Source organism: Pituophis catenifer, unplaced genomic scaffold, assembly GCF_029215685.1.
Source record: "Pituophis catenifer annectens isolate HBS135680 unplaced genomic scaffold, rPitCat1.0.hap2 SCAF_1, whole genome shotgun sequence".
In the NCBI taxonomy this organism is placed as follows: Eukaryota; Metazoa; Chordata; class Lepidosauria; order Squamata; family Colubridae; genus Pituophis; species Pituophis catenifer.
Genome location: NW_027256881.1, coordinates 284849159 through 284876844, shown reverse-complemented (window position 1 = coordinate 284876844; position 27686 = coordinate 284849159). Strand labels below are relative to the sequence as shown.

At 37.3% G+C, this 27686-nt stretch overlaps 1 protein-coding gene across 1 annotated transcript; it reads right to left on the bottom strand.

Annotated features, from left to right (window-relative positions):
• On the bottom strand, positions 1–27686 carry RMDN3 (regulator of microtubule dynamics 3). Its single transcript, XM_070931324.1, has 13 exons — positions 27562–27686; positions 25188–25396; positions 23352–23547; positions 21875–22021; positions 20630–20897; positions 18643–18745; positions 17857–17917; positions 11599–11674; positions 10609–10686; positions 8097–8195; positions 5299–5352; positions 1765–1845; positions 1–129 (listed from the first exon to the last, which is right to left on the bottom strand). Exons 2-13 carry the CDS (start codon positions 25387–25389, stop codon positions 76–78), a joined length of 1419 nt encoding a protein of 472 aa, XP_070787425.1. The 5' UTR covers positions 25390–25396; positions 27562–27686; the 3' UTR covers positions 1–75.

Sequence of the window (27686 nt, the reverse complement as noted above, 5' to 3'; positions counted from 1 at the left end):
TTGAGCCATAGTGAGATTATTTTTATACTGGAATTTTCTTCACTGCTCATTGTAGGACACAGTATTCAGGATTCCTTAGTCAGCAGAAATTGTTTGCATCTCTTCCATTTCTCTGCTGCTTTCTGCATCCTGAAAAATGGGAGAGAAACATTTATGAATCAATGCTAGGAAGTAATTTATGATTAATTTTATGAGCCATGCAGTCCTGAGGATTAGATTTCACATCCACAATCACATGATTGAGAACTGGGAGCTTGGCAGCTTGTTCACACTGTTGTTAAATTCCCTCCAATTGCCATTTGCAATCTTTTTTTTTTGCTTTAATTTATATGTTGCCCTTTTCCGGAGACTCAGGGCGGCTTACAATGCATTAAGCAATAGCCTTCATACTTTTGTATATTTATACAAAGTCAGCTTATTGCCCCCACAATCTGGGTCCTCATTTTACCTACCTTGAAAGGATGGAAGGCTGAGTCAACCTTGAGCCTGGTGAGATTTGAACTTGCAGTAATTGCAAGCAGCAGATGTTAATAACAGTGCTTAGTCCACTGTACTACAGGCTCTTCCACTGTACTACAGGCTTAGTCCACTGTACTACAATCTTCTCTGTCGTCTTCCCCAGAAAGTCAATGGGGAAGTCTGCAGGGAAGGTTGTAAGCTGCTGCCATCTGCCAAGAGGACTTCCTCTGGTTTCAGGAGGCTGGCTGAAAGAACTCCCTGCCGATCCTCAGCAGAAATACAAACAGGCACGGAGCTTAAAATCTTTCTCTCCCTGCCTCTACAGAGCTTTCCGCAGGGAGAGAAGGACCCCAAGCATTACCCATGTCAACTTTGGACACTTCAGGGAAACCTGATCTAGATGGGAAAAACAAGAATATCTACAGTAGTATTAACATAATGGGGTGAGCTCCCGTTACTTGTCCCAGCTTCTGCCAACCTAGCAGTTCAAAAGCACGTAAAAAATGCAAGTAGAAAAAATAGGGACCACCTTTGGTGGGAAAGAAACAGCGTTCTGTTCGCCTTTGGCATTTAGTCATGCCGGCCACATGACCATGGAGACGTCTTCGGACAGCACTGGCTTTTCGGCTTTGAAATGGAGATGAACACCACCCCCTAGAGTCGGGAACGACTAGCACATATGTGCAAGGGGAACCTTTACCTTTACCTTTAGTCTGAGAAGAGCCAGATTTTGGAAATACTGCAGAAGTGACAGGCTCGTTTAGAGACTAAAGACTAAAATGTCACAAGCTGTCATAAGTAAGGCAGGGAGTGGAGGACAGGCTAGAACTGAAAAAGGCAATTTATAATTCATTGAATACCATCTTAGGGATGATAAGATTTTTTAGGGTTCCCTCTCTCCCAACCTATGAAGAAAGACTGTCCACAAGCAGATAAATTTTGCTGACAGTGCTTTTAAGGTGGAAGTGAAAAAGTCCACTGCAGATATTCAGGAGAAATAAGAAGTCTTTTCCTGAGAAATGTTTCAATACAGCATCCCATTTGCCCTTTTTCTAGAAGAAGAAATTTCTTAGGCCTGGAAGGTTTTGTTTTCCTCCCAGAGGGAGCAATAGGAAGAGAAAACTATAATTAAAAAGAAAACATTCAGCCAAGTGGTGAATAGAGGAAGGGGCCTCCACTGACATGAAGTAATCAGGCCAAAGGGCATGGCACTTCTTCTGCCACTTTCTTTCTTTTCTTTTCCTCATCCCAGTGGATTGCTCTGTAAACCCTTAATTGTTTTCAAAAATGAATAAAAACCGCTACCTCTTTTGTGATAACTGGCAACTCTGAAGCCAGAGTCAACCAATGTGCAGCTTTAGAATTATCCCCCAGTTCCTTGTAGCACTGTAAAAGGAGGAAAAGAGAAAATCAAAACAATGGGATATTTTCCTTTTTTGCAGCTAGTAAGAAATATGTTTTACTTGTTTCAAACATTAACATTGTGCAAATGGAAGAATCATAGCCTTTCCTGATCGTTGCAGTACAGAGCAGCTAGGCAGCGCCTTTATCTAATGTACATTTACCCCAGATACAGTCCACTGAATAAAATTAAGCAGGGTTGTTCAACCTTGGCAACTTTAAAACTTGTGGACTTCAACTCCCAGAATTCCCCAGCCAGTTGGATACCCCTGAAATAAAGCAGGCACAGGGTAGTGTATTGACCTTCATAACAAGCCCAACTTTGTCAGAAAGAAGTTTAATTTTCAATCCTTTTTAGGGCCAGCTTTTCTGTATGAAACTTGTTGCTTCTTTATTCATGCACTTTATTGAAGAGATTCTCAAATAATGGATCACAACCCCTGGGAAGATGCTTAGAAACTGGGATGGCGGGCTGAGGGTGATTGGCCATGTTTGCTGTGTTGGTTGCACTGCAATGGCACAGATAATACCAAAGCTCCCTGTTGTGACCCCAACTCCCAAGCCTGTCCTAACAGAGGAAGAGGACTCAGAAGGTGATGGAGAGGAACTGACAAGGCCTCCCTCTCCAGGACCCTCCTTTCTGGCAATGCCTCAGGTTCCATCCGAAGGCCAGGAGGAACAGCCTGGGATGTGCCAGGAGGAAGGCATATCGGAGCACCAATTGATAGGGAGCGAGGATGATGAATCCTGGCTTGATCCCAGGCAGTGTCGGAGGGAGAAGCGTGCGCAGCAACGGAAGAGGCATGGGAGGGTCACAGATTGAGTTGAGTCATGGAGCCATGCCCCACCAGGAATAAAAGTGGGTGGGATTGTTCTTCAGGCTTTGTGACGGACAAAGTTAAACCCTGAAAGTCACAGCGTGATCTCTGAAATTCAGCTTGGATATATTTTGGACTGAACATTGACTAAACTCTTGTCTCATGGATAATTTGTTGCTCCTGGAACAGACTGAAGATAAGTCCTCTTCTGCTTTATGGGAGTGAAAACGGTCTTGGCAGGCATTCGGCAATTTGCTGCCAAAACCTCGGTCTGCCAAGAATTCTAATCTGTTTACCTAATAAAATATTGGCAGGCGTGCTTGGTATTACGTCTGCCTGTGTGAGGAAGGGGGACAGAACACTCCCTTTTGATGGCATTTGCAGCAACAGCTCCTGCAGCAGCCCTTAGTTCCAGCTGCATGCTACCCAAGGCCATATGGGACTGAGGCACTTTTACCTAGTCTGAACTTTCCCTTCTTTTAAGGACACCTCTTCCTTGGCTTCTTCCTGAGGGAGGCTTCAGGCTAAGTTTAGTCTGCAGGCCCATTTTAAGGCAGCCTAAGAGTGCTGATCTCCCATCAGGAGGCACTGTTCTCATGCATTCCCAGCTGGGTCACTGCCACACCAGACTCCTAAATCAACAGCTGTCTTGTCCAGACAGAGCATAAACCATGTTAGGCATTCTGCTTTATTCATAGACTAAAACCGTCAACATCTAACAATAAATACATACAAATGACTGCTTTTAGGAATCCCAACAATAAAAAGATTGAAACCCCCCCTTGCATTCTCACACATTTACCATATAATTTTATAGAACAGAGACATTTTGAATTTCAGCTGAAGAAACAGAAGTTTTAAGACGAGAATGATGATTCAGTAGTGACAGACTTGTTTGGATTGTAGCTTACAAGTTACATGTAGAAAAAAATATCAAAAGCATCTTTCAGATTTATATGTGAGTCATACTTGAATTACAAGACCAGCCTTATGACTTGAAATGTTAATATTTGGATTTATTCTTTGGAAGCTTATACCTGAGAATTTCAGAAATGTGTCTACCAAGATGTTTTTCTACACTGAAAATGATAGATTCCTGTTCAAGAAATAGGTCATTCAGAATAAATATTTTCCTGCAATTTTGTAAATATCTAACTATTTATAAAGTGCTTCAAGATGCAATTCACATGCACCAACAGTCTACCACAACTCAGAACGTATCTCTGCAGTTACCCTGCATAGGTATTTATGAGACCTTACAGTCTGCCATCCTCATTTACATGCCTCATTAAGTATATATAAATAAGGGAGAATTCAATCTGATGAATTCTGTTGAGACCATAGTATGTTGATTTCTTTTCAATACTGAAAATAGATTGATTAAAAGTATTCTTAAAATTAAAAAAATATATACCAATTTGTAGTTAATTTTTATTATAAAATAGTTATTGTAGAAAATGTTGAAATTTGTACTGATTAGGATTTGAGGACAGAATGATTTTACAAGGAGCTGTTATTACCATAAAATGGAAGGTATCCTCTCATATTCTCCTGGATTATTCTCTACTTGGTTTAGCATAAATTATTTGGCTTTCATTTGTGTAAACTCAAACTGATTTTAAATTTTAACACTTGAAAAATAATGGTTCCATTTGTGCAACCAAGGATATTTCTCAAATCCTCTGTGCACATCAATAATTTATGACAAAAATACAAGCACCTTCTCAAATACATTTAATTCAATTTCAACAAATATGAAAGTTTAAAAAAATGTTTATCTATTGCTACTGCATTCATTTTAACACATCTCAACACTAAGATCACCTCAAATTTTAAATTAATCTTCTATATACTGATCATAATAATATTTTCCTTTTGGATACTTTAGAGGTTAGTTCCCTGAATATTTAGTTACTTATAGAGGTGGTCCTCACTTAACAACTGAACTGGCAACTCCATCATTAAGCAACACAATTATTAAGTGAGACATCATGTGCCTCCGACAGATTTATGTCTTCACTTCTGCTATAGTCATTAAGCAAATGACAAGCAGAATTGTGACTTGCAATCTTATAGCCAGCTTCTCCATTGATTCTGCTAGTCAGAAGTGAATTGTAAAGCACAGAAATGGTGATCATGGTACTCTGGGATACTACAACAGTCATAAAAGTCGTGAAATGTCCAAATCTTGATCATGTAACTGCAGGGATGCTGCAACAGTTGTAAGTCCAAGGACCAGTCATAAAGATACTTTTTCAGTGCCCAGTCATAACTGAATGATTGCTAAACAGAGCAGTCATTAAGTGAGGATTATCTGTATTTAAGCAATTTGCATTTGATAGTTATTTTCCATGCCATAGAAAGAACAGCTGTACACCACTGGGACAAAGTCTGCATAAAATAGGTTTCAAGTTTAATTTTGTAACAAGGTCAGTTTAAACAGATATTCAGTAGTATGATTTAAAAATACCTGATATTATTACACAGTCAGAAATAATGGGAATAATGAACCAATGGCTTGATGGTAATCCTAGTGAGGTAAGTTCATTGAGTATAAGGTTGTTCAATGCATTTAAAGTGGATGCACATCAACACATTACTAGACACACACATCACCTACCTTGGCAATATATATTCTTCCCACTTTTGAAAAACCAGGGTTTAGGTCTTCAGCCTATAAAACAAGCAAAAAGAAAATAAAGCGAGTAAATATCATCACTAAAAATATGTTAGGCTTTCAAATACTTTCGATATACATCTTTTATTATTTAATTTCCTTTCCCTATATATAAAATACAAAGTTTCAGCAGTATAGTACCATTTCAGAAGTGGAAATCATGTAGGTTTGTTGTAGTAGAAAAGAAAGATCTTGTACATTTTCATTTGTGTCATACCAATTTTGAAGTGCCACCAAACTCTATCTGGCAAAACCCTATCATTATAGAGACACAAATGAGCAACGTATTAGCTGATGTGTACAGAAATACATTATTTGCTATGGACTTCCAGAGAGGAATGTAGAACTAGCAAATCTGAAAGTGAGTGGAGAAAACTACCACAGTAAAGACCAAAGAAATGGCAAGTAGACCAATCCTATGGAACCTCTCCAGATAAGGAGAGGATGGGAGATTACCCACATATGCACCAGATGGCTGCTCGTCACAAAGAGACCGCAGGAGTTTGAATGCTGGGAGATGAAGAGATTAGCCATCATGCTCACAACTACAGCAGAGCCTTTTAAAGTGGGCTCTGGATTTGCTACTCAGTGGCTAAGACGCTGAGCTTGTCGATCAAAAGGTTGGCATTCAACGGTTCAAATCCCTAGTGCTGCGTAACGGGTTGAGCTCCCGTTACTTGTCCCAGCTTCTGCCAACCTAGCAGTTCGAAAGCACATAAAAAATGCAAGTAGAAAAATAGGGACCACCTTTGGTGAGAAAGTAACAGTGTTCTGTGCACCTTTGGCATTTAGTCATGCCGGCCACATGACCATGGAGATGTCTTCGGACAGTGCTGGCTCTTCGGCTTTGAAATGGAGATGTGCACTGCCTCTTAGAATCGGGAATGACTAGCGCATATGTGCGAGGGGAACCTTTACCTTTACCTTCCTAAATACTTTTGGAAATTACTGATTTAATTATCTTAAGGCTAATAAAGATCTTCAAAATGAGTTTGAAAAGCCACCTGGTGAATTTCCCTTCATTCTTGAATAAAAGAAAAAAAATAACCATAGGGTTAATAATTTAAAGGCTTGGAAATAAATGGCAAAAAAAATAGATTTTGATCTAATAAAGTTAGAAACAAACTAGGGATTAGACAAATCTGGACTATTTGGATTTTCACTATAAGATTTTAGAAATAATTATATAAATAAATAGTGTTTCGTGTGAACTACAATTGTTTCCTCTATTCTAAATCGTCTCAGAAATTGCTCCCTAGAGGGCACTTAAAGATTCCAAGCAGAAAAGGCGGGGGGGGGGGGGGACAAGCTTGCTGTTTATTTTTGGTTAGTACTAGAATTTAAAAAAGTAACACAAAACATTATGACATTTGAAATACTCCAGGATTTGGTTTGTTTGACCAAGGCTAAGATAAGACATGTTTCTATAAATCTCTAGTAACCCTCTATAGATACTTTGCTGACACCAGGCCTGAAAAGTTGATGATTTATGGATTTGCATATGAATAAGGAATAGGTTATGAGAAGAAGAGATATTTGTTTGCAACCTTTTAGGGGCTGAAGTGTTATTTGTTATACTTGTTGTGATGAAGATTGGAAGTCACCTTTTTAAAATATGTATTTTTCTCATTTACTTTTTCTTTCCTTGCATATATTATTTTTTCTTTTTTTCCTGAACTTAGTCAGAAACTTGCTTTTTTTTAACAATTTGTTTTGTATGCTTTGTTTAACTATTGTAATCAATAAATAAAAGAAATATGCTACATATTGCTTGCATATTTTTGCTATGTATTACTTGCATGGTACATTAATTTAAAGGTGTACAAATATCAATAGGCTAACACTGTCAACCTTACAAATTTAAGGTCCCCTGTGTCCTGTTTATGATGTATAACTTCAATAATTAAACAAAACATGCTATGGAAAAGAAAAGGAAAAAAAAATGAAAGGAGACCTAGGATAAATAATGGGCTTTAAGAAATGAGCCTAGGAAAGCAGAGGAATGCAAAAAGATCAGCCAGAAAAACATTTCAAGCAATAGACAACAGGAAAAAAAAAAGAAACTCAGATAAGAAGAGGAGCAATAACCATAACAGAGGCCCTTGTAGTCTACACAGAAAGAATATATAAGAGAATATATAAGACTCCAGAGACTTTATTTAAAGTAAATAAGGAGTGATACTGCACCTAATGCAGCAAATTACAATCAGCTAAATTTTGGCAATGTCATTAAAAAAGAAAGAATAAAGATCTACCTAAAAGATAAACATGAATCCATTCATCCACTCATCAAATATAAAAATGAATCCACTCAATCCACAGATTAACTAATTTACAGTATCATCTACTTTATCTACAACACCTACAATTTAAGAGCTTTGACTGAATTAGTGGAGTACCTTCAAAATAAAAAATAAGAGCTAGAACAAACATTACAACAGCTGACTATTCTAAGCCTTCCGTTTGGCCTTACTGAGTACTAGAACAAAATATTTCAACTGGTCAATACGTCATAATGTGAAATGCGTGAAGTTAAAGTTATGCACATCCGAATCAAGTTATTTATGCACAGAGCATAGTGTCTTATCTTACCTTTGTTCACATATGCCTGGCACTCACATATAATGAGCCAATGATTGTCCGTGGCATATAATGACAATGTCTAACTTTAGTATCTTTTACTTAAGGCTTCTGCAAGACTATTGTAACTAATCAGTTTGAGTTTTGTTCAGTCTAAATACCTTTAAGAAGTTTTGCAGTGCATCTTGGACAGTGGCTAAGGGAGGTTCTTCGTATAAAGCAGAAGCAGTTTTCCTTTCCAGCCATCCCAAATGAGCAACCTACAGAAAAACAATTAAATAAATTTCATAAAACTTGGTAAGCAACCTGCTTCATTTTTATTTAGCAGAGGTTCCTCATGAAATCAAGGAACATGATTTGCATATTTTTTTTAACCTCAAAAAATTCTAAAGGTGATGGCAAGTTTGTTTGAAAGTATGCCAGCACATTTAACAAAGTGTTCAAAGTATTTCTTTAAGCCATACTGTATATTTCTTTAAATGCACAGAAGTGGATACCTATGTCTCAACACTTAACAAGAACTGCCACATGTGTAAGAATGGATTGGGCCACTACTTCCTCCTGCTAACAATCATTTGTTCAAGAGGTTAAATATCAAGACTACCTTCCTTCTCTAACATATAGCAAATATGTGGGCAATATACGCTCCTTTTAATCAAAGTTAAAGTCATACTGAAATTCTGCTTTTTATATGCATGTCCAGAACTGAAAATGATAGTAGTGGTTTTCGTTTTTTGTTCCTTTGAACAATATAAAGAAGATGATATGCTTTTATGCTATAAATGCCATATTTATTTGCAATAAAAGGGCAGAAGAAAAATGTATGTAAAGGATTTTACAAATACACTGCATGCAAAAGCCCTGGAGTTCTCAGTAAGATCTTAATCATATCCATATGTTTTCAAAAGACAGGAGGTGATTGTTTTTATGGAGCAAAAGCAGAGAAAAGTAAAAGCATAAAGCTGTAAAAAATATTTTAAAAAAATTTTAAACGATCAAAACATTGAGGCTCAAAACTGTCTAGGATTTTTGCTTTCTCATTGCTTGAAAGACTTGCTTTCATCAAATATTGTTTTACTCTTTTTGCATTTAATTAGCAAAAAAGAGAAAATAGTAATCAATTATCAGAAATATTGCTAATTCAAAATGCGCAAATAATACATAGGAATAAAAAATACTACAAAACCATCCACTGTGGCAAAAAAAACCCCACCCTACTTTCAAAACATTTTTTTAATTCTTAAACATTGCAAATAAGAATTACTAAAATGTTTATCAGAAGTGGCTACTTATGGCTTACATCAATTTCAACACACACAATATAAAATTGTAAAAATATTTACTATACCATATAGTAAATTTATATACAATTTATATAAAGTAAATATTGGTAGAAAACAGCAATCAAGATGAGTAGAAATAGTGCATCATTTCATTATATATCTCACTGTCATCTGACATATTTGATTTTCATCTATTTGTAAAATTAATATTGTATTTGGGTAATACATTTATTTGCATATAACTATATTTCACTCATATTTATGTAGATTTGTGCTTTGTTCCAGAATATGTATTTGGCTCTTAAACTTGTTTAAGTCAGCAAACTTTAAATCATGTATCATTACTGAGTGAAGCATGTTTTTGCCAATAATTAAGATTTTATTTAATTTTTTTAAGTGATTTAGATGTTTTTGGAACCCTGAACATTGACAGATTATGAGACAAGTGAGTGTTAATGTGTTATCATCATCAAGCACTGAACATTCATACTGCACACTGCAACGGCTGCAATTTAACTTTTCTTCAACTGTTTGCTATGATGCATCACTTCAGTGTTGTATCACGTGGCCAATTACAAGACAAAGAAGATTTTTTTAAAAGACACTACATATAAAGCAGGGGTGAAATGCTCCCGGTTCGGACCGGATAGCTCGATCTGGTAGCGATGGAGGCGGGTGGTTCGGAGAACCGGTAGCAAAAATCACTGCCCCCCCCCATTGCCCAGCTGAGCCGCGCAATCATCAGAGCCTTTTTTTTTACTTTTAAAAGCATTTTTTCTACAACCTCTTTGGCCGAAAAAAATGCTTTTAAAAGTAAAAAAAAAGGGCTCTGATGATCGCGTGGCTCAGCTGGGATCATCAGAGGCTTTAAAAAAAAAAAAAAGAAAGCTTCTGCCGATCAGGCAAGTCAGCTGGGATCGTCAGAGGACTTAAAAGCATTCAGCCGAAGAGGTTGTAGAAAAAATGGTTTTAAAAGTAAAAAGTAAAAAAAAAAAAAAAGTTGGCCACACCCACTCAGTCATATTACCCACCACCACCAAGCCACGCCCACAGAACCGGTAGTAACAGATTTTACATTTCACCACTGATATAAAGGTTTTTCCTTTATATGCCAAAACTTGATTGCAACATTTGTGACACTGATGGACTATTGGTGCAGAACTATCCATATCTATAACATGGCAAATTCAAATAATTGAACCTTCAATGAAACTGAACACTTCGGTGATAATTCTATCAGTAGCTAACAATTGATTACCAATTGCAGACATTTAAATACAAAACTTCCCTAAGGCATTTGTTCTTTTATTTTCTGCATGCAGGCAAAATTATTTAGTATGATGGCTTCGGATTAAAAAAACAAAAACCCATAGAGATGAAAATAATTTACCTGGTAACACCACCGACCTAGGAGATAATAAGATATCGGATCGTCTGGTTTCAGAGCAATGGCTTCATCAATATGTTTCTAAAGAAAAAGCAAAACAAAACCACACAGGCAAAAGAGTCGTTTCGTTTGCAATAAATTAGGAAATAACATTCAAAAGATGAAATTCAGTACAAGCATTCAAGAATTTCAGGCAGAATTGGTTACTAAATTAAAGCAATTGTTCTAGCAAATACAGTACTATAGCACTTGCTAATGCCCTAGTCTACACTGAAGATGAAATACAAACATTTTTCTCAAATTGTCTCTTACACTCCGTTAAGAGAAAGGAAGGTATTTTCAGACTTCCAGGGAAGAAATGGTGGACTGAAGAAGGCTCTGTGAATAGTAGAGTTTAAGGCTGTGTCAGAATGAACAGTTGTCAAGACTGGTTCTTCCTTCAATAATTTCTTTCCAAACGAAGAGTGCTCCAGATCAGGGGACTCCAACCTTGGCAACTTTAAGCCTGGAGGACTTCAAAGCTTTGCTGGCTGGGGAATTCTGGGAGTTCAAGTCCTCCAGGCTTAAAGTTGCCAAGGTTAGAGACCCCTGCTCCAGATAGCCCATTCTATTGCCTTGTCCATAGCTGTCTGATTCACATATATATAACTTTCACATATGTGCATTTTGGGCAAGACAAGAACAGGGTGGGATGTATGTCGGAATTTTTTGATGTAAAATATTGACTAAAGTTGTAAATCAAAATCATCACATACATTAATTTTTCAAGTAAACCATGATTATAATCAATCAGTAATATTCTTATTCCACTATTCATTCTTATTCCACTTTTGGAGTCTTTCCTACAAGCCCCCCAAGCTTTGGTTAAGATGTATCCTCACTTTCTTCCCTGGAGTAAAAAAGCCCATTGAATTATGCAGTAAAAAAATCTTTTGAATATATATATATATATATATATATATATATATATAAATATAAGGCAATCCTACCTACCTTAAAGGCATGTCCAGCTTGAATGCGCTTTTGTATGCTTTCATGTTCTGAACACTGACCACACAGAATTGCATACCTAGAAATTACAACAAACTTCATCATTAGTACAGTTATGGTTTTGTATTTATTTTTCTGGCATAGAGGTGCTTAATCTAAACCTAATATCCTCTTTACAGAAATAGAGACATCCTATCTATCATTTTGATGGATGGACACCAGTCACTAAAATGTAAGGTTACTACAATTTCCTTATTTAGTAAAAAGAACATAGCAGTAAATTGGTAGAAGTAGTTACATTACATACAACCTTCAATGTTTATTTATTTATTTGTTGAATTTTTATGCCACCCATCTCCCCTGTAAAGTGACTCAGGATGGCTTATGTGTTATAAAACAAATAGAAAAAATAATTAAAATTCTAAAACATTAAAACTATCCAGATTATGATACTAAAAACTATACTGAAACCAGAACTGGGAATGGGGATGAGGTCTTCTTAAAAAGGTAAAGGTTCCCTTCGCACATATGTGCTAGTTGTTCCCGACTCTAGGGGACGGTGCTTATCTCCATTTCAAAGCTGAAGAGCCAGCGCTGTCGGAAGACATCTCCGTGGTCATGTGGTTGGCATGACTCAATGCCAAAGGCACATGGAACGCTGTTACCTTCCCACCAAAGGTGGTCCCTATTTGTCTACTTGCATTTTTTACGTGCTTTTGAACTAGGTTGGCAGAAGCTGGGACAAGTAATGGGAGCTCACCCCGTTATGTGAACTGCTGAACTGCCAACCTTTCGATGGACAAGCTCAGTGTCTTAGCCACTGAGCCACCGCATCCCTGAGGTCTTCTTAACCCGTCAATTATCTCCAGTGGTGAATGCCCCTCTCAGAACCCCAGGCAACTGGCAAAGCTACATTTTAATGCTCTTCTGGAATGATTTTTGTTATCACAATTTCTTTTATATGAAGGAAAATAATCTCTACCAGTAGTAGATGTTCTACAAAATTTGATCAATGTAATGAAGGAAACATAAATAAGTCTGATATCTGAAGATAAAGTGACAATTGGTTTATCAAGGTAAATCAATAGCCGAAGAGGTTGTAGAAAAAAATGCTTTTAAAAGCCCCTGTCAATCCCAACTGAGTTGCCTGATCATCAGAGGCTTTTAAAAGCATTTTTTTTTACAATCTCTTCGGCCAAAGAGATTGTAGAAAAAATGCTTTTAAAAGTTAAAAAAAAAAAAGTTGGCCATGCCCACCCAGTCACATTACCCACCACCACCACCAAGCCACGCCCACAGAACTGGTAGTAACAAATTTTACATTTCACCACTGACACACAGTATTGTCACATGAAATTGTAGAATGTTGTTTGGATTGTCAAGGAGGAGCTGCATTCCAGAGGAGCAAGAGACAGCGACATTTAGATAGTTTGGTTGGGAGGAAGGGGGGGTCAAGGCAGTCCTCCATAGAAATTCTCAGGGTATACCTTTAAGGATAATCGTTTGCTTTAGTTGGGCAACATTTCTGTCTATAGGTGAAGAACAATAAGGGAAGCTGCTTTGAAGTTGTTCAGTGTGTCTTTCTTGGTTTTTGGAGCATGACACACAACAACATGGCTACTGAAGCTGCATTGGCTACCAGTTCGTTTTCTCACTGTCATCACCTAAAAAACTCCATGTAACTTTTGGGCTGGGTATCTTAGAAACTTCCCATCCCAAGTAAATTCAGTCCACCTGATGTGTGGATGAAGAGACAGCTCCTGCCAAAGAACTCCTCCTATTAGCAGGTACTACTGAGGCACAGAAGCAGACATTCTTGGAGACTGCAATACTTCCCTCCTTTAGGAAAGCTTATCTCAGATGCTAGAATAGCTCACACATTCCAGAGAATTATTGAATCCTGGCTATTTCCAAGAGACCTCTCGAGATGAAAACTGAAACAACTATGTGGCAGTGGTGGCATTGTTATTTTACTGCTTTGTGGCTTATTTTATTGTATTATTAGCTATACTGCCATTTGAACTTATCTATACATGTCTTAGCATTCTGGAATATGGTGCCTTACCAATAATAAATACATAACTAAACCAATAAGCAAGAAGAATTGAATAGGATAAAGAGTAAGGGAAGTAACACTGACAAAAATACACAAGAATTGTTAGCTAGACAAAGGAATATGTGTGAAACATTATTTAAATCCTGGAAAAAGGTAAAGTTTGCAGGAAGTATAAGAAAGAGGAAAATGAAGCACAACTTGGCAAAAATCTGTTACTAAAGCCAATCTCAAAGTGTAGTTGTGGTCTTCCTATGGAGCTGTTTCCTATTGAGCTATTTTCTGATATGATCTACCTAGTGTAACTGTCAACAGTGCTTCAGTAGCGGCAGTTTTGTGAAATATTTTCTACCTCAAAGCTACAATCTTACATGTATTCAGGAGTAAGCCCAGTGAAACTCAGTCAGGTTCAAGCATAGAATCAGGCTGCAGGCTCACTTTTTCTTTCTTTTTCTATTCCTGTTTTGAGATACCAGGCCAAGCCAGGAAACCAGGAAGTGTCAAACAAAAGTAAAACCCGTACTCTGCATAGTAACAGCAAGGGATATCTAGGACAACAAAATGAATCAGCCTCATGGGCTAACAAAGTCAATACCACACATTCTCCCACTGGTTCAGATAAAATTTCACTTCTTGGGAAATAAACTGGAAAGATATTTAAAGTTTCATTAGTCTTGTCTTTCTTTCCTCCCCTGCTGCTATCCCACAGCATAAGACTGATGGTTCAGATCTTGGAGCAATGCCGTGGGTCTCCAAAGTGAACAGATTCTCATGAACTTTGGCCAGCTGAAAAAACAGAATCAGTCACCTAGGACTGTAAGGAGATACACAGTCTTGTCTAAATCAGACCTCATGGTGAACTATATATCTTGCTTGCTTTTTTTTTTTTTTTTTTTTTTTTTACAAAACAGAATATTTATATCCCATTCTTTTAGCCAACAGGTGGCTGGCTAACCATGTAGAAGTATTTAAAATAAAAATAAATATTAAATCGCAAAATAAAATTATAGAAGTTTTTATTATAGCAAGACTATTCAAATGCAGAATTAGCAACCCCAAACCAGGTTTTGGGCAGTTAAAAAGCAACACAATGCAACACAGAAGGCCATGAACGAAAAACATAGCTGATCTTATCTGGCTACTTCTTAGCCAAAAATATATTCATCATGAGTATATTCCAAATTTAAATGATTTTTAGTGTCTATTTTTATTCATTACGCAACTGAACAGCACTTCAAAATGCACAAAATACTTTTCCAATGTGTGCTGAGTACTATAAATAATTCTCTGGAGTAACTGGCTGAGTACACAGAGAAACCAAATTGGCTTTTATGACACTTTTGGACTATAAGTCATAATTTATACAATTTTGAGGCCTCCTCCCTTTTTTGTTCCTATATTTAGTATCCTATTTTTTAAATTTTCCCCAGGAAATGTAGTGCTTGAAGAATCAACAACTGAAAGCTATGGAAGATACACCCTGAGAACTTTTCCATTTGTGATTCAGCCAGATTTCCAGAGTTAGAATTATAATAATAATTTGTTTTCATTCATGTCTAAAATTTGTTAATATTCTATTTCAGACTGTTAACCATCTTGAGAGCCCCGAGGGTAGAAAGGTAGTTCATAAACTGGGTTTCAGCAAGAGATTCTTGTTTGGAACATAAAGAGAACACTGGTTTTAAATAAGCCTGGATTTTCATAGGAAAGCCAGTGCTGCGGAATAGAGAGGAGCAGGCTGATTTATTTATCACTTGCTTCAGAAGATTGGAACTTTACACCTAAAAGCAAACCATAGAATGGCTGAACCAACGAAACTGCAACATCTGTTAGAGAAGGCTTATTTCTTTTACATTCTTTGTAACTACATCACAGTAGGCTTTTGATAGTTGAAGATCAACAATGACACAAAGTCTGAAAATCTCAACAGAGCAACCCACTATAAAAATGGCACAGATAAAACAAATAAAACAGGAATGAATAGAAGAAGAAAAAAAAAAAGGGGGGGGGGGAGCCACAAAAGTTTCCAGCCCATTTACTTTGTTATGTGATTTTTCTTCTCTCTCTCTCTCTCTGTATGACATTTCCTATGCAGGAAGCAACACAGATGTCTATAGTCTGGAGGTTTTATCAGAATCATGAAATATGCATTGTGATGCAAGCTCTATCTTTTCTTATCTCACACCTTTCATTGCCCACATTTCATCATCACAACATTTGATTGTTTTGCCATGGAGCCAGTCACTTTTTAATGAAGTGGACATTATAAAATGGAGTGACAAACTACAGATGAATGAGAAACATGATTTTCCAACTTCCTTGTTTGTGTAGATGTGTCAAGGACAGTAATTTCTAAGCACTTACAAGGACACCAGAATCAACACCCAATTCCAACATGGAGCCCAGAATGACATCATGACTAAGAGTATAGGAAACCATAGGCAGAAGACCCTGTTCAAGGTCCTGGGGACCAGCTGTGTTCTCACCCATCCTTCCAGTGAATTGAATATGACTAAAAAGAATAGGAAGAGTATTGCAAATGAATGATTGGCTATGGACAAGGTATTGGTTTTGTTTCTGGAATCATTGTCTGAGTTACCTAGATGATGGAGCCCTGGGATGCTATTTGTACTTCAGTAAGATTGTCAAAAACTGCCCTTAGCCAAAGTATCATCAGCTTAAACAGAAAGGCTTCTGTCTATATATTAAAGTTCAGATTATGAAAATCAAACAAGATGATTTTCAAATATGTCAATAGTAATAAATAAAAACTGATGGCAGTTTTGGGGATTATCTCCAGAATCAATATCATCATCATCATCTACTAAACCTACATGCTGCCTTTCCCAGCAACTCTGAGCATTTACAGTTGTTAAAATATTTAAGAAAAAGATTAATATATTTTAAATTCAAATTCACAAAAATATAAGGATATTATTTAGAAGCAATTCAGCCCTGGGAGGCTTAAAGTGCTGCAGTGTTTCTAAATAAACATCTCTATTCTTCTAAAGCAATACATCTCCAGAACTCCACTTAGCCTGAAGGCCAGCTCAGTCTTTTTGTACTGCAGACAATTTTGTAAGCTTTCAGTAAATATTTTGAAAATAACATGAATAACCTGATGTTGTTACATCTGCATCTTCTTCTCTCAAGAGATTAGTAAAATCCCATAATGTTCTAGCTGAACTTCCAGCTCTTCTTAAAACATCAATGTCTGAAGCCAAAGCAAATATGCAATCTCCCATTTTGGTTTTTAAATCAGACAGTAAGTTTTTAAGGAATGCAAAGGCTACAGACATCCTAACATAGAAAGGGAATTCATTTCTTTCCCCTCTTGCTAGCTTTGAGAACGTACATATTGACAATTCAGCAAATTAGGCAACTGCTATGTATTTCAGAGTTGTCCCAGAGTTTTGATCCCTTTTGTATGTTTCTTTTTCTAAACTACTGATTAAACATTACAACTAATATAGTATTCATATAAAAATCAGCTACCAGACTTGTTTGAAGACACATTTCTCATGTGTTGCATTGCACAAAAGGAACATTGCATTTAGAAATAATATCTGGTACAGGTAGTTCTTGTTTACTGACAATTGGGACCAGCAATTTCTATCACTAAATGACCTGGTTTAGTTTTTGTTCACCTTTCCCTTGCCCTACTCCTCTGCCCTTTGGAAAGCTCACTTGGATACTGAGATAATCAGTAAGAGGTGAATTAATGTACTAATATTACATTCATTGGAGAGGAAGGAATTACAACAGAGTAAGCAGGCACACAATGGGGAATACTAAAGTAATGTGTGGCTCCCAACCCAAAGATACAAATGGAGATCATGCAATTTTGGGGCTTACGATTGGTTGCCAAGTGCCCAGATTGCAATCACATGACTGTGAAGTTGCTGGGATGGCCAGAACTGAGGACTGAGTCACCATCATTTATTCAATGCCATCGTAACTTCAAATGGTCACTGAGTGAATGGTTATAGGTAGAGGACTAGCAGAAATAATAATCAGGACTATCAGTGAACTCAGAGACTCTTCTGCCAAATGAATAAATATTCACTGGAGGAGGGTAATTTCATCTTGCATAATTTAGAATACATAATTTAGAATACTCTTGATCTGGGCTGCATTCCAGTTAAAGGGTTTTTTTTTCTAAATAGCTTTTCTCTTCCCTTATCTATATAAAGTAAATAATTACATACCATTGGTGACAATCAGCATTTTGATCTCCTAACTGCAGAGCCATTTCGGCCTCTTCTTTGCCTGCAATATAACCCAATTTTTGTCAAAGGGAGGTTTAACATTGTATAAAATCTTACATATTTATTACCTAATGCTGGTGTGTGTGTGTGTGTGCGTCATATACAATGCCTAGAAATCTGTATGTTTTGCAGTGTGCTACTTTAGCAAATAATATCTACCGTATAAGGATTTAGCCATCATTATAGCTGTCAAAGCCACAAGAATCCTGCTGCTTTCTACTGAAGTCAAATTCTTTGGTTTCAAACTTTGCTTTTAACATGTATAAAACTACCGAGAGAAAATATTGAATTTACGCAAAATTCAGCCTGCAGAAGAGCTGGGATTTTGATTTAAGTACAAAATATACACAATTTCTATTATGAGAAACAATTGGCCAATTAATGGAGACAGCATAAGAAGCAAAAGAAGCTGGATGACTATGAGATAATCGTATGTTCAGAAATCTGAAAAGCTGCCTACAGATTGGCCAAGAATCAAAAATGTGAGCTAGGACAAATATACAATATATTTGAGTAAAGATAACCGTAGCATTGTGAATCAATATTGTTTTCTGTTTATCCAAACTCTTTTCAATCTACCTGTTTTTAATGTAATCTATTGTTTTTATAACAACACGAATAAACTTCAGTAAAATGTTGTTTCCAGAAAATGTTTTCCAGGTTAGGTGAATAACTGTCTGGTTGAATTTAACTGGTAAAAAAAAATCCACTAAAGTTTCTTCTTACCATCGCATGCATACGATTTCTTCTCCTCTGTGTCTTCTGTGATTTCACATATATCACTGTAAGCTCGGGCCAGACGCCAAAGGAAATCCTGCTTGTCACCATACTGTAGACAGAATGAATACCAATTTATATCTTCGCATTTCATTTCTTCTAGATTAAGGTAAATGGCACTTATACCATATAGCAGTCATGGCTAACCTTTTTGCCATCGCGTGCCAAACCTGGGGGGAGCGTGGGGTATGTGTCACATGTGTGCCCACACCCATAATTTTATGTGCCCTACCCCCACGCATGCGTGCGCAGCTCCCCCCCAAAACCCCCACTTTTGGCACATGATGGCCCAGTGGGCCCGGTAGGCCCATTTTTTTCTCTCCCCAGGCTCCAGAGGCTTTCTAAGAGCCTGGGGAGGGCAAAAACGGCCTTTCCAACCCCCCTGGAGGCCCTCCGGAGGCCGGAAAAGGCCCGTTCGTTGACTTCCAGTGGGCCCAGAAGGCCCAAAAATCAGCTAGCCGGTACGCACATGCACGCCGGAGCTGAGCTCGTGTGCCCACTGATATGGCTATGCGTGCCACCTGTGGCACGCGTGCCATAGGTTCGCCATCACGGCCATATAGCTTAGTTTCAGGGCTAAATTATAATGCTTTGCGAAGATTTATATTAAAAGGTAGACTTTGTAAAATCAATAATTTTTAAAAAAGCTGTTCCACTTGTTTGAAGTATAAAAACATGCTGGGCTCTTTTATATCAAATATAAGAGAAAAGTAGAATTATTCCAGTTTCTGGGTGAGGACTGGCTTTCTGGATAAGGAACAATGGCAGTTGAAACTTCCTGTGAGCAGCTCCGCCAGCGAGAATAGCACTGTGGCGAAACTGCCAACCAGGAGCCAGGTTCTGGCTGATGAAAATCTCTCCAAAGTGAAAGAGAGATCTGGGGATCACCTACTTGTTCTTGAAAGAACTGTTCCTCATGAGGAAACCACAGGGATTTAGTTTCTCGTGGTCAAACACTAATTGAGCAGGTTGAGAGATGAGGGAACTACAATGTGCCCTTAAGCCCTGTGCGGCCTTATGACCAGCAGAAGCCCTGCTTTCTTAAACATCTTAATAATTAATTACTTTACAACCTAAGAGAGCGATTCCAAAAGGCAAATGGAAGATGAGACTCTTATTTTTGAAATTACAAATGGGAAAAATATTTAGTGGATTTTGATTTAAAAACAAAAAGCTTAACAAGTTTGTGATCCAAGTAAGCTTTAAACGGATACATTTTTTAAAAAACTTAAAAAACACATTTTAAAAATGTGATTAAAAAAAAAAAACCAGAAGAGTTTTTTTCCCCTGACAAAGTATCTTTTAAAATAGCAAAATTAATTAGGCTAAAAGACCAAACTCCCTTTGTGTGAATGCTGATTGTTTATTTAAGGAAATAAATAATTTGTGCATTTTACAAAACAAAAAGATAAGGATAATACAGATGTAATTGTACTTAAGGAAATTCCATAGAGGAAGGAAAGAAATTGAAGGTGAGATTCCTTCTCTATAAACAAATCTGGGATTATTATCCTAAATAGTTAACTATTTTTCTTGTTTATATTATAAAATGTAACATATAGCCTTTTTGGAAATATAAAACAAGCTTGGATAAATAACTTTGCAGAATAATCTTTAGTGGGAAAAAAGTCTGATGACAGCTTTGCTATTGACATAGAGATGTTCAAATTTCACTTTTATCAGCCTTAGAATATTTACTATTAAATTATTTAATATACAAGAAACAAATGTACTTCAATGCTCTTAAATTAAACCAAGTCTCAGCCACACTGAGGATTCTAATTGCTTACAAGAGCAATTGTTAGTTTGCATTTAGTTGCTTGGACTCATTATTGATGTGGTTTAGGTAGGACTTTGCACAACACCTGTATTCTTCGCTGCATGTTAATTCACACACATTCCCCCCTTCCCCCCAGAATAAGCAATTAAGAGTTACCACAAGTTTATTGTTAAGCAGTAGTTGGAAACCTTCTTTCTTCTCCTGGTCAGTCCCTCTGTGTGAGCTATCGGCTTGGTGCAGTAACTGAGCAAGCTCTTCTTCTGAAGCAGTGTCCAAACTCAGCCCTGCTTCATCTTCATTTACAAGGTCCAAGGAATCTCTTCTCCCAGTTCTAACTGTTTCACAGCTGATTTCATCTTCTCCTTCATCACTCTCTTTATCAGATTCCCTATCATAATCTGATTCTGCATTGGCCGTAGTATAACTTTAAAGAAAACACAGTATTTATACTTCCGTGTCAAGCACATGCAGAATTTAAAAATCAAGTAACCAATGTCTAAATTCATATTCAACAATAAGCCATAACTTGGGGAATTCACAGCGAGTAAGCAGTGTGTCCCACTCATTCTAACTGGCTTCTACCACTTTAATATACCATTAAACTAACAAGAAAGTTAATATTATTTGAATTTTGGTTCTTGGCTTTTTGCATTTCTTAAATAAAGATAGCAAACCAAGGCATGCTCCTGGTTTATGAATCCTGGCATCTTAAAGAGCAAGTGAGTAACCCAGTTTGAAAATCCATTAAATTTTCAGATGTTGGCCCAAGCAGAAAGAGCCAATGGGCACAAATATGTGGCATATATAAACATGTAACTGATTCAGTCATCAAGTCTTCTGGAAACTCATAGCTTACCCTGTATGGAAATGTAGCTAATATGTCAAAGGTAAACCTAAAGATATTAAGTATTAATTACCTCAAAACCTGACTTGGAACTATTATTTCTGCGCCACTACATGCATACCCGATTACCACTCTGATACCCATTGAATATATGACAAAGATGTATCAGAAAAAAAACACCTAAAATATTAGGGTTCCTTCCTTAATATTAAATGTTTATATTAACATTAATCTTAAAAGACAGTTTGATGTAGGTTAGTGAATTAGAAACCTGGAGACTAAGATTTGTAGTCCTGCCTTAAGCACAAAGCCACCTGGTAGCTTTGGACTGTTCACTCTCTCTGTCCTAGGAAGGAGGCAAGGGCAAGCCACTTCCACAAATGCTGCTTAAATTATCCAGATTGAGTCAATGAGAAAAAAACCCTCCTCATAATTCTCATTTTCATCCTTACCCTTGATGTTTTGACAGCAAATGCAAACTGTCTACTGTTGCCTTTATCTCCTGATCAGCCAAATTAAACTTAACTATTCCTTGCTCTAAACTAAAAGTTCCTTACCCCCCCTCACTTTCTCCATCGTCTGTGTTGCCAGCTCCTGAACTGGCTGTGAAATATATTGAGCTGGATCCTGTGGAATCGCTTCTTTCTCTGGGATATATAAAACGCCTCCGCCGAATAACCTTTTGGCTTTCTTCTAGATGGGACCTGCAAAGTTAGAGATAGTCGGCATAAAACACAATGAAACTTTATAATAATTGATAGTCCATTTCTTTTTGCCTACCAAAACAATTTTTGTTGTTCCGTTTAATACAATTCAAAATGAGTCCAATTCCAAAATAGATATATATACAGTATATAAAAAATAAAGGTATGCTCTGCTATTTATCTTTCAAAAATTGGAACATAACTTACAAAATATAAATTATTAAAACGTATTTATAAAAGTTAAAGATACCTATAAAATGACCATATTGAGCAAACAGGAAGGGCACATGCTTACATGAAAAGAAAAATCTTCAATTGGCAGAAAACAAATATAGGAAACATGATTTAACCTATTGGACAGGTTGCTACCACCGAGAAAAACCTTTGAATATTCTAGGAAAATAGTCTCTGAATATTTTTTACAATAATAATTTGTCTTCATGACTGTATTCTCATTATACTATGGAAAGAATTGCTTCCCAAAAATGTTGATCATGGATTAAAAGCATGTCATCTATTCTCTGAGCCTCTTGAGCATCAGATAAAATCTAGCTTTTGCTCAGACTCTGTGACATGTTATACTTGTATCATGAGTTGGAAACTCCCTGGAGATCATGCTCTGCATTTCATAAACATATTCATCATCTGAAAGTTAGTTAATTTAAGTAAAGTAGGTCATTTGCAATTCTACACTTTTCTGAACAGAAAAAAAAATTGAGGGGAATAACTTCTTCAAGTTTCTTCAGGGAAATAAACATTCTCCAATAACTTCCCAAAGGCATAGTAATGACACGACGATTGCAACAGGAAAAGCCCAATGGGAAGCATTACTTCATGGTTTTTACCCTAAAAATGTAAGTGAAACATAAGAAGCAAAGAAGCAGGCAGACATCCAAATAAAAGAAAGGATAAGAACAAAAAGCTGAATTCAGCAAAGGCTATTAAACCCAACATTATTTGGAAACTTGTTGTTTCAGATTAAAATTGCACGTACAGCTTTAAAAGAAAAAACGTTGCCTCTTTTACACATCCTTTCTCTTAGAAAAGAGAGTCTCCTATTTCTGACACTGCTACAAACTGAAGCAATAATTGTAACTGATACAACAGTTTGTTCTGACATTCAGGATTATTAGGTTGTTCTTTCTTCTGCCTAAAAAATAAAAATGAAGCTATATACAAAGGGAGCATCAGTGAGGTTACACTAAAAAACTAGCTGTTCTGCAGATAACAGCAAGAGTAATCCTATAGTGATCTCACACAAATCTTGACCAATAATCTCTGGTACCTGGAATCTTCTGTAGCCTGGAATCTGGGAAAAACAGATACACACCTGACTTCTCCAATAATTTCTCCAGCTAAACTCTGTAGGCTGTTCCGTAATTCTTGCACCTCATGTCGCAACTCTATAAGGCTTCTGAGCACAAAATCAAGACGGTTTAAGACTTCAGCCTGCTCTTCGTGTGTTAGAAGAGATGTATATGGAACGCTATCACCACCCTCCACTGGTTCTGGTCTCATCCATGGAACTAGCATGAGAAAAATAATTACCAAAAAGTTACTTCATCTGTACTGCACAAAATTGCGGCTAGTAGTTACTTTAAAAACTTTTAGATATGTGGACAAAACACAGAGCTGCATACATGCATTTGATCGATTGGCCCTGAATTCTAATTTTATATCATTCTTTTTTAATCTCCTGTAAACAAATATCAGTTTAAATTTCTGTGTGACATACTTCTGGGGCTGATGGGGTACAAATACCTCTGTATTAGATTAGTATAGGGACAGCATAGGGTTCCTGTTCATATACTGACTGACGCATTCTGAGGAGGATCTCTTGGCATGCTGATGGATCTCGTTGCAAAGCTGGCACAAGAGCTTCCCTGGATATTAGTCCTGAGGGACCTCAATTTTCATGCCATAGGAAGAGTATTTGGCAGGGCTCAGATTTTCCACAGTGACCATGGACTGTCCTAAGCAATCCTAGATGCCACACACATAGCTGAAAGCTATTGAATCTTCTCTTTATTTAGGAGGATTTGTGTTGGCCATTGAGAGTCATTACACTGATATTGTGAGTACCACACTGATTACTAATACATTTCTAAATGGCTTGGCTCCTAGGTTCTGATACTATCATTTTCTACAAGAACTGACCTGACCTGTTCTACATGTTTGTCCAAGAAGGAATGCTGTGCGTTGCTGTTCTTATATGCTAAGGAGCCCAGAGAAGCTGTTTCATAGCTAGTGGGCATTGCCTTATGGAGCACCTTCTTCTAAAGAGCAGATTAGCAACAACTGGCTTTACTTCAGAAATCAGTCAAAAATCATTATTTTTTCTAAAATGAATTCTTATATCTATTTTGCTTATTTTCACAATACTTTTATTATGTTTTAGTTATACAATTTTATGCTTTTAGGCATATTAATTACCAAAAGTCTTGGGACTCATTCAAGCAGCAAGAAAGGAACCAATTTCAGAGATAGATACAGACATCTCACAAAGAGACCCAGAGAAATGGGCCTGAACTGAGAAATCAGAGCCCAACTCTAGCTTTTGGAATGTATCTTATAATAATTCTGATAATACTGATACAAGTTAGTATCTCAGTAAGTAGACTTTATTTTTCTGGCAAGTGGCATGGAAGAAGAATATGCATTAAAGATATAAATAGAAATGCTTTGTTACAGTTCTAATTCTATAAAAAAAAAGTCCTGTTTGCACTGTTGAAATTATTTTAAAATAATCAGAATAGAATTCATGATTTCATTTAGGAGAACAAAGGGATTGTGGTCTCAAATCATATCTACGCTGGAATTAAGCAAAATAATATGGAGCACTGGCACTGAGTTTCAAATTCAATGAGGAATAATGATCTAATATAATATCTTACTACCAATTTGGTCTCATGGTTAAGACACCAGGGTAGAAACCAGGAGACTGTGGGTTCTTGTCCTGCCTTAGGCATGAACAACATCAGGCTCAGGTGAGAAATCAGCCATGAATTCCTGTCACAATTAATGAATCAACACATAGTTGATCCCTAAAAAAAAGCGGCCCCTGCACTTGTGGGAAAAATGTTAGGAAGAAAAATATATCTTATTACTCTGCGTAAGTACAGTCTTGAATAACTAAAAATGCAAAATAAATTATTCATCAACTTACCCTGATTATAAGGCTGAAGGGTTTCTGCCTGTTCATGAACATACATAGCATTTTGCTGACAATGTACAACTGGATATATTGAGTTGTTTTTCTGACTGGGCTTCTTTCTCTTCTGTTTGTAGAAATAAAAGATGAGACCTATTCCTGCAGCTGCTCCAAGAACTATACCAAGTCCCACACGAATGACCCCTGATTTGGACATGACTCATCTGCAGTAAATTAAATAGAAAGAAATTAGCTCATGCAGGACAAATACCTACATCATATCATATTAACAGTAAACCATCTGAAGCAAAAATTACTCTTAAATATTTTTAAGAACAGCACATGGCAACATAAATGTCATTGTCTCACTATACTTGACAGCATATTGCTTTAAAAAATAATAGTAAGTACAGTAGTACTTGTACAAGTACAATAATGCTTTGTAGACTCAATAGCAATTCCTTGCTTAATTTCACTAGTTAGATTTTTTTTTCTGAGAAAGTATCAGAACATTTCTTTAAAATGTAGACTTTACTTACATAATTGCTTGAAGACACAGGAGATAATTTAAAGACTCTGGATACTGAAAATAATGTGACTAGGCACTCCCCAACATGTACCACTTCTGGAAAGTTCTGTATTACCTGATTTTTGCAAACTGGAACCTGACCAAGCATCTTCTCCCTAAACCAAACTTACAAATTTCTCAAGGGATGCTGACAAATGGATAAAAATGAAAGCCTCCACCTTAAGGCTCTTGTGGGTTTTGCTGCCCATCTTAAGGTTCACTCTGCTATATTCATCATTATGTCTAGTCTTATGAAAAGAAGGACTGGGGGTGACATGATAGCAGTGTTCCGATATCTCAGGGGTTGCCACAAAGAAGAGGGAGTCAAACCAAAGTACCTGAGGGTAGGACAAGAAGCAATGGGTGGAAACTAATCAAGGAGAGAAGCAACTTAGAACTAAGGAGAAATTTCTTGACAGTTAGAACAATTAATCAGTGGAACAACTTGCCTCCAGAAGTTGTGAATGCTCCAACACTGGAAATTTTTAAAATGTTGGATAACCATTTGTCTGAAGTGGTGTAGGGTTTCCTGCCTAAGCAGGGGGTTGGACTAGAAAACTTCCAAGGTCCCTTCCAACTTTGTTGAATTATTATTAATTATCTATATCCCCTATTGCTTTGAATCCATGTAATAACACAATTATTTTCCACACCTTGAAAATTATATGTTTTATAGAAACAGTTGCATGAAGTCCAATTTATGTACGGTAAGTCAGGTTTTATATACAACCTTGGAAGCCTCTGCACAAAAATGGGACCATCCAATTAAAAAGTTTTATGCACTTCCCTACAGTACGAAATGACAAGCAGAGCAACCACTTTAATATTTCCACTTCAAAAAAGGATGCAAGGCCTATCTTCAGAGTTTGCAACCCTTTTAAAGAACAGTATTCATATTTTTGTTTGCAGGCCAAGTTTTCTTAATGAAACCAATGGTACACATGGTGTCACATGGTGGAGTATATTGCCCTTTTCTACGGTCAATGCTCATAGACAAAATCTATGTTGTCACTTGGCGCCGAAAACGATTTGATGACACACAATCAATCAATCAATCATGCTCAATACAATCTTGTTAAACAACGGGCTTCAACAGTTGGTTTCCTTGCGTCTGGCGTGGCAGGGAACGAAATGTGAACAGCCCCAGTCCCCGAATATGTTTTGACATGGCAATTCAGATCTTGCCCACGCGGCTTAGGAGAAGTGAAACTCAAAGAAGCCGCTAGCATGGAATCACCTTTCGCTTCTTAAATTGAAAGGAAACCTGCAAACACCCACCGCACCCACCCGGTGACTTAAGAGAAAGCGGGAAATAGCGCAGTGTGGCACTCGCCTTCGAGCAAAGCGGAGCGCACGTGTCGGGGGAATAGCTGGCACCCAGCGCCTTTCCAAAGCATTTGGTTCTGCATTTCCAAGGAAGACGGAGGAGCCGTGTCAGCCTGTTCACACGCTGAAAAACAAGGTGTCTCATACCAAAGGTGCTTTTTTTTTCAAGAGGCAACTGGACTTTCTGTTTTTTCTTTGAAAGTTGCCTCTTGAAAAAGCACCTTTGGGACAACCGTGACCTGGATGACTGAGAATCTCCATAGACAAGGTGTCCCATGTCGTCCTCGAGACGGATCGCGTTATTCGCCCCCCAAAACCCATGCCTTTCTGCCCAACAAACGCAGAAACGGTTTATCGCAGTGCAATCCCCATGAACCTCAGTGAGATTTACGTCCGGAAGCAGAGCCGCATAAAAAGGGCCTCGTGGAGAAATAAAGCCAGCAGAGTCAAGCCAAGCGAAGGGGAGCTACGAAACAAAACAAGCGGGACTCTCACCGCGTAATTTAAGTATTCCCAACACCGCTTCGCTTCCTGCGTGGTAGGTTCTCAAGCGGCCACCGTCCACCGCGTTTTTCCCCCCTTCACCTTCCTGCTCTGAAGCCGCACTGCTCCCTTCCCCA

Excerpts from the sequence above, each read along its gene's own strand:
- RMDN3 (XM_070931324.1), bottom strand. The coding sequence starts at position 25,389 with ATGTCCAAATCAGGGGTCATTCGTGTGGGACTTGGTATAGTTCTTGGA. Across the intron at positions 11,675-17,856 it reads AATGCTGATTGTCACCAATG|GTATGCAATTCTGTGTGGTC; the intron begins GTATGTAATTAT and ends TGTAATTTCTAG. Across the intron at positions 10,687-11,598 it reads AAGCTGGACATGCCTTTAAG|AAACATATTGATGAAGCCAT; the intron begins GTAGGTAGGATT and ends CTTTTTCTTTAG.